The sequence below is a fragment of the Canis aureus genome, chromosome 11, assembly GCF_053574225.1.
Source record: "Canis aureus isolate CA01 chromosome 11, VMU_Caureus_v.1.0, whole genome shotgun sequence".
Lineage (NCBI taxonomy): Eukaryota > Metazoa > Chordata > Mammalia > Carnivora > Canidae > Canis > Canis aureus.
The window spans coordinates 30,173,070-30,185,753 of NC_135621.1; the positions used below are offsets into that span (position 1 = coordinate 30,173,070).

At 57.5% G+C, this 12,684-nt stretch overlaps 1 protein-coding gene across 1 annotated transcript in view; it reads left to right on the top strand.

Moving 5' to 3' along the window:
* Positions 1-931: 931 nt before the first annotated feature.
* The window catches only part of TMPRSS6 (transmembrane serine protease 6), a 37,384-nt gene continuing 25,631 nt past the window's right edge, over positions 932-12,684 (top strand). Inside the window, exons 1-3 of the mRNA XM_077914637.1 lie at positions 932-1,181; positions 7,662-7,858; positions 11,576-11,709. Of these exons, the coding sequence (XP_077770763.1) occupies positions 7,663-7,858; positions 11,576-11,709 (330 nt within the window). The 5' untranslated portion in view covers positions 932-1,181; position 7,662. The remainder of the gene's footprint in view (positions 1,182-7,661; positions 7,859-11,575; positions 11,710-12,684) is intronic.

A 12,684-nucleotide genomic window follows, 5' to 3' on the forward strand; every position in this document is an offset into this window, starting at 1 on the left:
CCTCACACCCCATACTCCTCACACACACGCACTTTGCACTCCGCACACACACATCTCACGCTCCACACTCATACATTACCCTACTTCACATTCACATACACCCTGGGACTCATATAACACAGGGTTCTGGTGAGCAGCCCCCCACAAGGGATAAACACGGACCAGCCTGTATATACCCGGGAAATCCCGGTTTATAGCACGTGCTTCAGAGCACACTCGGTGAGCCCCTCCGTGTCCACTGCAGCTCACCAGCTCACTAGCCCTGGAATGTGAGCCACACTTGTGGTTTCAGGGGTCTAGGAGCCACGTTACAATTATAAAGAGAAGCAGGTGCGTTGAATTTTAAAGATGTTTTTATTTAATCCAATACAGCCCAACTGTGCTGTCTCAACATAGCATCGATGTGAAATATTCTTGTCGAGGTAGTTTACATTCTTTGTGTGCACCAAGTTTTTGAAACCTGGTGTGCATCTTACCCATGAAGCACATCCTCAGGCCAGACTGGCTGCATCCCAGGGGCCCAAAAGCCACGCGTGACCAGTGGCCACCAAGATGGAGAGCACAGCTCTAGAGAATCATGCAGTAATTCAAACAATTTCCAGCTGAACAGAAAATAATATCAAACCCCATCCCCACCCCACTTTCTCCTTTTCTGTCTCTGGACCACGTGGGCCCAGCCTCCCCTTCTCTCTGCACTGGCCCCTTCGGCCTCAGCAGTATAGGTAAGGAGACCCGTGTGAGCCCCCGCCCCACCGTCTGGGCCCCTCTGCGCAGCCCCCCATCTTCAGCCATCCCCGCCTCGTGCTCTAAGGGACCAGGGGCTGTAACCAGGCAGGAACATCACCAGGCAACAGGCCTCAGGGGAGAGCTCAGATCTCCCGCACCTGCCTGCCAGGCTCTGGGGTGCCCATGGGGCGGGCCGGGGCGGGGCGGGCACTGCCTGGCTCCTGCCTCCGGCCTGTTTACCTGTGCTCAGTCACAGTGCCGACCTGAACCCGGCAGAAGGCCCATGGAGCCTGGGGCCACAGGCCACAGGGGACAAGGGCCAGACACCCTGGCCATGGCTCTGGGCCATTGATCCAGCCCAGGCTGGCTGGGTGGGGGTGGGGAGACCTTGGCCCGGACAAACAGAGGCTCTGTGGCCTGCGTGCAGGCCCGGCACCCACCTGCCACTCCCAAAGGTAAGCGGGGGCCTCCAGAGCAGGGGCCCAGGAACCAAGAATGACCTGGTGTCAGTGTCCCTTCTGAGAGCCAGGCCTGACTCGCTGGGGCTCAAGCCATCTGCCCCGCTCTGAGGCCAGGTCTACGGGGCCTCATCGGCCAGACAGTGACTGGGTAAGCGGGAGGCCAGGGGTCCAATCCCTAGAGCTGGGGTTGAGGCAGGACAGGGTGGAGTGAGGCCAGGCGCAGGGACGGTACAGGGGCAGTGGAGGGGCTGCAGGTTTTGGGTGCTGGGGGCCTGGGCAAAGGTGGGGTTGGTGGACTCTGGAGCAGGGACTGAGTGGACGAGAGGCCCAGTTTGCCAGGCTGAGCACCCTACCCTCACTCTGCAAGACTGGACATGCCCTCCTCCTTACCCACACACTTACCTGGGCTCCCTGATGTGGGAGACAGGCCCAGAGTCTCACACTGCAAAGTAGTCTCACCCTTAGTGCCCAGGCTCAGAGTTGAATGCAGTTGGCTCTGTGTGTGTGTGTGTGTGTGTGTGTGTGCATGCTCGTGCACATGCACACATGTGAAGTGTGAGCAATGCACCCATGAGTTTGTGTGTCACGACAGATGTGTATGTACCTCAGTGTGTACACTGTGTATGAGTTTATAACGGATTTGTGTTTGTGGAAGGGATTTCTATGCACATACCCCCACTCCTGGGCACACACAAACTGCTTGTAGTAGGGATCTGCTCTAGGCCCGAGGAGGTGCCTCCCATGGCCCAACATCAGATTTCTGGTTCTTTTCCTCCCTGTTCTGTCCTGCCTTGGATGAGTGATCTTGGTAAATCATTTTAGTTCTCTGTACCTCTTTTCCCCAGCCATTAAATAGAGATAACAAAGCAAACATCCCAGGCTCCTGGAGGCTGAAAGAGATTGTGGTTTGTGGGATTGTCCAGAGAAGAGCTTGTGGGCAGGAGGAGGCCCAGCCCTGCAGCCCCCCATGAGCTCAGCTTCCAGTGGGCAGACTGAGGACACCCCAGTGGTCGGAAAGCAGGAGGAGCAGGTGCCAGGTGCTCAGGTCAGAGAAGAAGCTTCAGGCCCCTGTGTCGGTTGGGGTCAGATCCAGCCTCTTTCCAGGGGCTCCCCATCAGGGGGCAGAGAATGCCCCCAAGGTGAACTGTGCAATGATGGGGGTGGCCCAGGATGCCTCAAGAGAGGCAGCTGCCCCACCTGGGGCACTCTGGGAGAGCTGCCAGGAAGTGGTGGGAGCTGTGCTGAGGTGTGCAGGGGTCAGCTGGGAGCTGGCCAAGTCAGAGGAGGGATACAAAGCCAGAAGGAAGAATGCGTGGGAAAGCCAGGTGACAAGTAAGCATTTTCAGGGCTCAAGAAACAATCTGTGTGATGCTCTTCATGCAGAGCGAGCGAAGAGCCCTTGATCTAAGTTTTCTACCATCTTCATTATTGATAGAATTGATAACCAGCAAGTCCAATGTCACTAGGGTGCAGAAGGGAAAAGAGGGAGCCAGGAGAAAGAAGGCAGGACAGGCTGGCCAGGACACGCGTGCCCGCAGCACACTCCAGCTCCAGCTGTTGGAAAGGAGCGGGGATCCTAGCGTTCACTGACTCGGCAACAATTATCAAGTGCCGAGCTCTGCTGTCGGGACAGGGCACACGGCAGAGAGCAGCATCCCACCCCTGCTCTGGAGCAGCTTACAGCCAGAGAGGAGACAGACAAAGGACACATGAGCATATCATGCCATTTGGGCCATGGGAAGTGCTCTGAAGAAATTTGAGCAAAGAAAAAGGAGGGAACGGAGCAGGCAGTGGGGCAAACTGAAGGGAAAGCGTTCCTGGCCGGGGGAACAGCAAGCTCAATGGTCCTGGGGTGGCCTGTACTTGATATTTTGAAGGGAGTGGCTGCAGTGGAGGGTGGGAGAGGACAGAAAGACCAGGACTATGTCACATAGGCCCTTGTGGGCTGGCATCTGGGCTTTGGGCTCTGTTCTGGACAGATGAGAGCCGTGGGAGGCCCACGAGCAGGGAACACGGTGGGAAGTCCAGTCTGGCAGTGGTGTGGGAATTTGCTAGGGAGGGTGACCAGATGGCTGACTACTGCAGGGGTCAAGGTGACAGATGATACTGACCTGGATGATGGTGGGAGCCATGGAGGTGCCAGGAAGGGGTTGGGTTCTGGGGGTGGTTGGAAGTAGAGCCACAGACCTTTCTGATGGACTAGATCCTGAAAATAATGGGGGTGGGGGGAGAGGTCAGCTGGGAGCTGGCCCAGTCAGAGGAGGGCAGTCTAACAGTAAAAGACAAGAGCAGTGGGTCACCTTCACAGCTGTCAGTTGTCACAATTGTCTATCTCCTGCTGGGCTCTCAGCCCCAAAAGGACGAGAGTGAGGTCTCTTATTCATGTGAGCCCCCCCGCCACCCTGCTCCATGGCCGTAGCAGAGCCTGGCACCAAGCAGTTACCTGACAAAAATGGGATGGGTTAGTAACCGAACCCAGGCCTCCATAGACAGGCAAGGGATGTAAGCCTCAGCTCCTAGCCCCCCAAGTCCCATGTCCTGGAGACAACAAGGTGTAGGAGAGAACACTGCACCAGGAGCCTGGAGACAGGGAGGCCCTAGCCATTCATTCTTTCATTCCTGTAGCAGAGCCTGTCCTGGGTCCAATGGGAAAGCAGGGGTGAATAAGACACAGACCTGTCCTTCCTGTGGGGGAGGGACATGGAGCCAAAAGCCAGGCATACTAGGGGCGCCTGGGTGGCTCAGTCGGTTGAGGGTCTGACTCTTGGTTTCAGCTCGGGTGGTGATTTCAGGATCATGAGACTGAGACCCACTTCGGGCTCCACACTCGGTGAGGAGTCTGCTTGAGATTCTTTCTCTCTCTCTCTGCCCCCACTCCCCATGCTCTCGCTCTTTCCCAAATAAATAAATAAATAAATATTTAAAGAGTGCGTGTGCGTGTGTGTGTGTGTGTGTGCGCGCGCACATACACACACAAGCCAGGCATACTGTTGATCTGACCAAGGGCTGCCCAGGAGAGGAGGCCCTTACTACTCAGGGTCTGGGGGCCTATCACTGGGCAGTGGCCTTGCACAGGGCCTTTGGGGAATCCCTGTGGTCTTCAGGCAGAGGGTGTGGCTGCACGAAGATGTGGTTTGTAGGCCTGCCGGGTGATGTGCATGATGGAAGTTAGGGCTACAGGAGAGGGTGGGCAGCAGACTGGCCATGGAGGGTCTTGGGGTCCAGAGGTGGCTATTAGCCATGAGGGGATTCTGAGCAGGTGGATGGCTGGACATGAAGAGGGTGTGCTGTCTGGAGACACTGTGAGGACATGGCGTGGAGTAGAGGGGAGACAGGGAGTCCAGGGGGGAGTCGGCCCTGGGGGTCCAGGTGGGAGGTTCCTGACTGGGCAACAATTATCCCCCGCCAACTTGGACTGTATCTAATCTTGGGTCTTTACACAGTGGCCTTTCTTTCTTTCTTTCTTTCTTTCTTTCTTTCTTTCTTTCTTTCTTTCTTTCCTCTTTTTAAAGATTTTATTTATTTAGTCATCAGAGACAGAGAGAGAGGCAGGGACACAGGCAGAGGGAGAAGCAGGCTCCCTGCGGGGAGCCCAATGTGGGACTCGATCCCAGGACCCTGGGATCATGCCCTGAGCCAAAGGCAGATGCTCAACCGTTGAGCCACCCAGGTGGCCCTACACAGTGGCTGTCCTAAAAATGAGCTCCTAATACGCTCACAGTCCTCCCAGACGGGTGTGAAGGAGCTGAAATCCATGGAGTGAAGGCCTGGCCTGGGGAGTGGGGAGAAGAAGAGAGGGGAGGCCTACTGAACACCCTACCCTGGACTCTGCTCCCCTTGGTGCCTTCTCTAATAGACCTATGACCTTCTCTGAGCCTCATTTTCCCTGCCAGTACCCTGATCACGTGTGAGGGGGTAGAGCATAGGGGTCAGGACAGTACTCTGGAGACACACCGCTTGGCTTTGCAGCCTGGTTCTGCTGCTAACCCAGTGTGAGACCTTGGCCAAGCCACTCAGCCTCTGTGCCTCCACTTTCTCATCTGTAGAATGGGGATAATAAGAGAACCTACTTCCCTCTCTGAGGGCGAACATGAGACAGTGTGTATAAAACCGTTGAAGTAAATGTCCACTATTGTCACCTCTGTGCCCCAAGTTCCCCTGGCTCTGCAAGTCATCATGAAATAGCTCCTTAGCTATTCATGATCCAGACTCAAGAGGAAACCAGGGATGTGGCCACCTCTGGCAGAAGGGGTAGACCTGGGCTGAGAGAGGGCAAGGAGCTGGCCTGTCACCTGGGCTCCCCCGGATCCAGCGCTGCTCAGCTTGTCAGGACAGCCAGGTTCTCGCCAGGGATGCTGTGGACACTTTGGGCAGCGGGCAGGGCTGTGCCAACCTTTGCAGGATATGTACCATCCTTGGTTGTGGCCCCAGGAGAGCCAGCAGGACCTGGCCCATATGTACTGATGCCCTCTGGTTAAGGGTGGATGGGGTCTCAGCACAGCTGAGAAGCTGAGAATTGCCAGCAGTCCCTCCTCCCTTGCACTGGGTGGGGACACTGTGAGGGTCACTGTGACTGGTTGCCAGACACTCTTACCTGGGAACCGTGCTAAGAGGAGTGACGGGGAGCAGGGAAGCAGGGAGGAGGGCCAGGAGGCCCCTTGCATCCAGGTGGGAGGTCTCTGAGCTCCACTGAGGAGCCCCATTTTCAGAAAACCCATGACAGCCCAAAGGAAACCCCTACCACCACCCACATATCTGGGGGTATATTTTTATTTTTTTAAAAATATTTTGTTTATGTATTTATTTGACAGAGAGTGCACAAGCAGGGGGAGTGGCAGGCAGGCAGAGGGAGAGGGAGAAGCAGTCTCCCCCGCTGAGCAGGGAGCCCGACATGGGGCTCGATCCCAGGACCCTGAGATCATGATCTGAACCGAAGGCAGACACTGAATCGACTGAGCCCCCAGGTGTCCCTGGGGATGCATTTTTAAAGCCACCGTGGCATTTATGGATGTAGTAAGAGGAAACCTCTCGGTGGCCTAGAATCCTCGCTCTGCTGGTGGGTGGGTGGCTGGAGGGCCTTCTCTGTCCTGTGGGAAAACCTGCCTGAGAACCCGAGTAACTCTCAGAGGTTTCCTTGGGGGGCAGAGGGTGGTTCCTGAAAATACAGCCGTAGACCGGGGGCACTGAGAGGGCAGAGCTCAGTTACTATTAAATCATAATTTGTTCATTAACAGCTCATTTCACAGGAAGCAGCCCAGGGTGGTGGGAGGAGCAGGGAGTCCGATGCCTGGGCTTGACCCATGCTGTCGTCTGTGGGTCAAGCTCAGGTGTCAAGCCATTGCCTCCAGTGACCCTGGGCCAGTGGCTTAGCCTCCCAGGCTTCGGTTTTTTCATTTGTACAATGAGGCTGATGGTGAGTGACAGGTATTCAGATCACATAGGGAACACGAGGTTAGGAAAACCTTGGGCCGAACTGTGGCTAAAACACCCTGGGTCTCAGTTTCCTCATCTGTCCAATGGGTACAGAACCTCGAACGGTGTTTGGAGGTTTGAGTGAGATAATACACATCAGGTGTCCACTCAGAGTGGGCCTGAGGGAGAAGAGTGCACGGGGACCACGAGCCCCGCGTCCCTGGGTGAACAGGAGATTAAATGAAATGTGTCCCATTGAGGCTCAATGAATGTGAGTCGGTGCCTCTGTCCCGAAGAGACCTTTGGTGAAGTGAGGAGATAAGAGGTATGGGAGCCCTGGAAGGACAGGTCCCTGGCCCAGCAGGGCACTGGCTCAGGGACTTCCAGGGAGGGTTCAAGTGAGTGGAAGGCATCAGGATTTCGGGGAGTGTGCTGTGGAGAAGCTAGAGGAAGGAGAAGCACCCGAGTGGAAGGAAAGCTAGAGGCACCACGAGCTGGCTTACAGAAGTTGTGTGCTCTGGTTGTGGATGTCATCTCGGGGAGCCCGGGGCACCTCAGGCACCGAAACCTCCATCTGTCCTCTGATCACAGAGGGGCTGGTACGGCTGCAGTGGCCGGGGCTCCAGAGCCACATGGAGTCCGGCTCTGCTGCTCACCCTCGGGAGCGGGCCCCTCTGAGATTTGTTTCCTACTCTACGAGCTGACTCGGTGTCCTCTCTCAATCGCTGCTTCCTGCAGCTATGGTCTTCCTCATCCAAAAGGTGGGGGCGGTGTGGGGGGTGCCCGGGCGGCTCAGTGGTTGAATATCTGCCTTCAGCTCAGGGCATGATCCCGGGGTCCTGGGATCGAGTCCCGCATCGGGCTCCCCACAGGGAGCCTGCTTCTCCCTCTGCCTGTGTCTCTGCCTCTCTCTGTGTCTCTCATGAATAAATAAATAACATCTTTAAAAAGCAAAATACAAAAGGCGGGGATGCTGTCTCACTTCTGTGCACCATTGGTCTTTGGCAAAAGCCCCCCTGCAGATGCCAGGCCGTGGCCAACCCTGATCTGCTTCTCCACCAGGATGCCCATGGCCGAGGCCCCCCAAGCGGCCGGCGGACAGGGCGACGGAGGTGACGGTGAGGAAGCAGAGCCGGAGGGGATGTTCAAGGCCACCGAAATTTCCAAGAGAAAAGTTCGGGACTACCTCCGCCTGGTGCCCCTGTGGCTGGCCCTGGTCGTGCTAGCTTCGGTGGGGGTCCTGCTCTGGTATTTCCTAGGTAAGCGGTGGGCCCTCCTGGGAGAGGCCCCTGGGGGCGACCTGGGAGGCTGTGGGGGCTGCAGCAGGACAGAACGCATTTCCAGGCTCAGCGGTGCCTGGCAACACCCTTCCTTCCGTCCCGTGAGATGGGAGAGCTACCTCACCTGTGTTCTAGTCCCGGGGCTCAGGCCAAGTGCAAGTTCCTTGCTGGAGCCAAGTGCCCCCAGCTCCCAGCAGCTGGGGAAGAAGAGCTCTCACAGCACCCTGGTCTTGTGAACCAACAAGCAGAAGGAGTGTGAACATTGCCTTCATTTGCCTGAAGCCCTCCTGGGCTGCCCCTGGGCTCGGAGCCAGTTGGCTCAGTGGGAGAAGGCCCAGCGCGCCGGTGGTGCCTGGCACGAGTTAGTGCCTCTGCTCACTTGAGCCCAACTTGAGAACTTTTCCAGGGTGGGGACCATGGCTCTGTCACCTCTGGGTCTCCAGGGCCCAGCATGAGTGGGGAGAAAAGGGAGGGAGACGCAGGACTCAGGTACCCAGGGGGTGTCCTTGCACAGAGCTGGTTTTCACACCCCGGTGCGGGCACGCATGCACGCGGGCAATTCAGCACACGGTGCAAGGGGATGGAGAGTGTCCAGAGCAGGCAGCCCGGGGCTCCTCCTGAAGCCTGGCTTCCCACTCTGGTATCACAGCCCTCACCTCGTCCCCTGGCTCCAGGAGTGAATCACCCCTCAGGGAGTGGGTGCTCCAATGGGGCTGAGGGGACCCAGGGGAGGAGCACTCCAAAGCCTCTGCTAGGGGGAAGCCAACTCCTGCGCCCCCAAAGGGATTAGGTTAAAGGCGGCACTTCGGGGAGCTGTGTGAAGGGCTCCTCCCGCCCAGGCTCAGGCTGTGCTGCGGGTACTGGGTGCAGGGCAAAGAGATGCGTCTGGAAGGGGAGAGACAAGGGGCCTATCCTACGGGGGCCGGAGAAGCCCGAAGTGAGGAGCCAATGACTGGTTAGTGGCAGTCTGACTCAGAAAGGGGTCCTGGAGAGGAGAGGTGGGGGTGGCGGCTGGCTCCCCATGCGGGCGGGCCCCGGGCCTAGGGTGACCTCTGCTTGTGGTGCGAGCCCTTGGTACTGCCCAGTTATGTGCCTCACAGTTTCCCTCCTGCTCTCCTGGCTGACAGTTCGTGCTTTCTTCCCAGACCTGCCCTCTCCACACCCACACCCACACCCACACCCACACCCACACCCCCCCCACACACACACATACACACACACACACTTTGCCTCCGGCTTCAATGAGCAAATGGAACCACTCGGAAGAGAAGCCCCATGGATGCTGGCCGCATGCCTTTCCAGATGCACCCATGGGACCTGCCCTCCTGCCCGACCCCTGGATGAACCCTCGCCCTGCCCCTCCCAAAGGCAGCCATCCTTCAGAGCCTGGGGTCCTGCACTGGGGCCGGGCTCTGCGACCCATCCCTGTACAAGCATGCTCCTTGCTCCCACACCAAACCCCGCTGGTGCCCCTCATGTCTCTGCTCCTCTTTGTGGCCAACTCCTAGAAAGAGCTGTCTGCAGTTCTGCACTCCCGGCCTCTCTCGCACCCTTTCCCATCTGGCTCCCCGCCCCCACCCTCTCCAAGGATGCCAATCCTCAGGTTGCTAAATCCAACGGCCAGTCCCCAGTCCTCCTTGCGTCTCACCCATTGGCAGCATGTGACCAGACATCTCACTCCCTCCTCCTTGAAACCCTTTCCTTCCTTGGCTTCCAGGGTGGCTGTCACTTCTTTCCCCCCAGCTCGTGGCTGCAGCTTCTCCTCCCTGACTGTGACCTGCTCCACCTACTTCTTTCAGGGTCACATCTAGCTGGCTTTCAATGTCGCTGACACCCTGATGACCTCGAATGTGCATGTCCAGCTTGGGTCCCTCTGTGAGCTCCACTCTGTCGCTGGGGCCCGCTCTCTCCGCCGGGATGTCTAAGGGCACCTCAGGCCCCACTGTCCAGCCTGCAGCTCTCCCTCGTTCCCTCCAGACCCACCCCTCTCCATCCCCATCGGTGGCCATTCCATCCTTCCAATTGTTCCCCCTTACTCCTCTCTTTTACACCCCAGCCCCAATTTGCCAGCAAACCTGGTCATCTCTAACTCCAGACTATATCCTGCCTCCCATCACGTACTTCTCACCACCTCCACCGCGCAGCCTGGTCCAGGTTCCGTTGTCCCTCACCTGGCCACTGGACAGGTCATTGTATGACTGTAGGAGCCTCCTGCAAGTCTCCCTCCTTTTGCCCTTGCTTCCATAGAGCCTGTTCTCTGCACGATAGCAGAAGGATCATTTTAGAAAGGTCCCTAACCTCTCTGCTTAAACCTCCCATGGCTCCCACCTCACCCACAGTAAAGCCAAAGTCCCCTATAGTCAGCAAGACTCCGTGGCTATCCTCTCCCCCATGTCATCTCTTCCTACTTTCCTCTCCTTCATTCTTTGTTGCTTCTCAAATACACCAGATGAGCTCCTGCCCCAGAGCCTTTGCACTTGCCGGTGCCTCTGCCTAGACGGCTCTTCCCATAGACTGACATCCACATGACTGATGTAACCACCGTCTTCCCTGGCGTCCGTGTTGCAGCCCGCCTCCCTGACTTTCACAGCACCCGCACCTCTAATTTTTTGTTTGCTCTTCTTGTTAATTGTCTGACTCAGTCAACTACAAGCTCTTAAGGGCAAGGCTTTATCCTTTATTATTTTATTCATGGTTACACTGATGTATTCCTGAGTGCTTTAGGTCAGTTCCTAACACAGTAGGTCCTCAAGTAGCACTTGTGGGATGACTGCATAAATGAATGAATAGGAGCATAAGCCCGGGGCTATGAATCTAGTCTCCTCATATCAGCCAAAACGGTCTTTACAAAGTGGAAATCTGATGACATCATCCCTGACTTCAAACCCTTCGTGGTTTCCTTTGTGCATCGGTAAAGACCCAAATCCTGCCCTGCTGAGGTCCCAGCCTCTCTTGTAGCCTCTCCCCTTACCTGATTGCTCCAGCCAAAGAGGTTCTAGCTCAGTCTTTACCATGATCCCTCTGCCTCAGGCCCTTTGCATTTGCTGTTCCCTTTGCCCTGAAGGTACTTCCCTCCCTCCTCTCTTTGCAGCTGATGCTCCAACTCTCCTATCCCGGGGAGGGGGGGGGACGGTGGGGAGGGGGGGTGTCACCCTGGCCCAGGGCCAATTTCTTTGTGATGTGTCTTCAGTTGTACCTTGGGCATCCCGTTGAAGTCACTCCTCCCAGATGGACCCTGTGTGCCCTGAGGGGTGATGCTTGGAGCAATGCCCGTCTTCCCCGCCACCGGCAGCTCCGCAGGGGGAGACGCAGCGGTCTAGGTTTACTAGCGTACCCCCACAGGAGGTGTGGCCAGGCCGCCCTGGGGAATGGAAGGGTGCACAGAGGTGCTATCCCACAAACTTGACCTTCGAGGCCGTGTGGGTCTCCCAGCTTTCGTGTCCTCTGTATCCTGGACTGATTATTGCATCAGCCTCTGCCTGGGAGCCTTCAGGACACCATCCGTCTATGGGCCTCCTTCCTCGCTGTCACCAAATACATGGGGTGACATGACGACAATGACAGCGATGATGACGGTGGTGGTGCCTCGGAGCCCACGATGCTGGAGGCTGAGCCGGGGGTTTGGGTGGCAGGAGAAGGCGTGGGGGAGACAGGAGCTCCCCTGTGGGTTGACCCTGTCGGTTTCATCCTGGGCAGGGTACAAGGCGGAGGTCACCGTCAGCCAGGTGTACTCAGGCAGTGTGCGCGTGCTCAACCGCCACTTCTCCCAGGACCTCGCCCGCCGGGAGTCCAGTGCCTTCCGCAGCGAAACTGCCAAAGCCCAGAAGATGGTAGGGAAGGACCGCGGGGATTGGAGGGGATGGATGGGGCGGGGGGCGTGGGAAGGGCCCTGATCACACCAAGCCGGTTGGTCAGTCCCTTCAGAGCACGCACTGGGAGCAGAGCCCCGTTCCAGGCACGGCGGAGAGGGACGTGGGACAGGGTGGTGGGACAGTCAGTGGGCTCTGGGTCCAATACACGTGGATTAATCCTGATTGTGCCCCTTACAGCATAAGCAGGGGGGTGTGGGGGGGAGACAGGGCAGTGCAGGGACCCTGTCAGGACCCACCCCCAGCTCCTCCCGACCCCAGCAGTGGTTTCCTGCCCTGGGGATGGCCTCTGGTCTCCAGCACCTTCCACCCTCTGGCTGTGGGTCTGCACCCCGCCCAGTAGGGTAGACCAGAAGCGCTGAGGGGTCGCTATTCCTAGGAACCACCCCTGGGTGGCTTAATACCCTGGCTCCCTCGGCCTTGGTGCGGGGACAGTCCTGAAGATGCCCCACCATCGCCCAGGGCTCCGTGTTGGCCTCTGCCTCCGCGCCCGCAGCCCTGCCGCCCCTTCACAGCCGCCTTGGCGGTGCCGCTGCTAGCCCGCCTGCCTCACCCCCGCCAGAGCTCTCCAGAATCCACCCCGAACAAACCACTCTCCCACGGCCTCGTCTCAGGATTTGCTTTTGGGGGACCCGCCCAGGGCTCTCTTCCCTCCTCTATAAGGTGGATGAAAGTGGTGCCTGCCCAGAGGGTTGTGGGGTGCCGGTTTCTGCCCCATGCAAAGCGCTTTGCAGGCATACAGTCCTGCTGCCCCTCCTGTCCTCAGCACCGGCCTGGAGCAGGTGCCCAAACTGCCCGGCCCAGCTCCCGTGGCTGCTGGCTGGGGGTGGGGAGCAGACTCCAGAGCCTAGTGGGGCTTTCCAGAGCTCAGGGCGACTTTTTTTTTTCTTTTTCTTTTTTTTTTTTTAAGATTTTATTTATTTATTCATGAGAGAC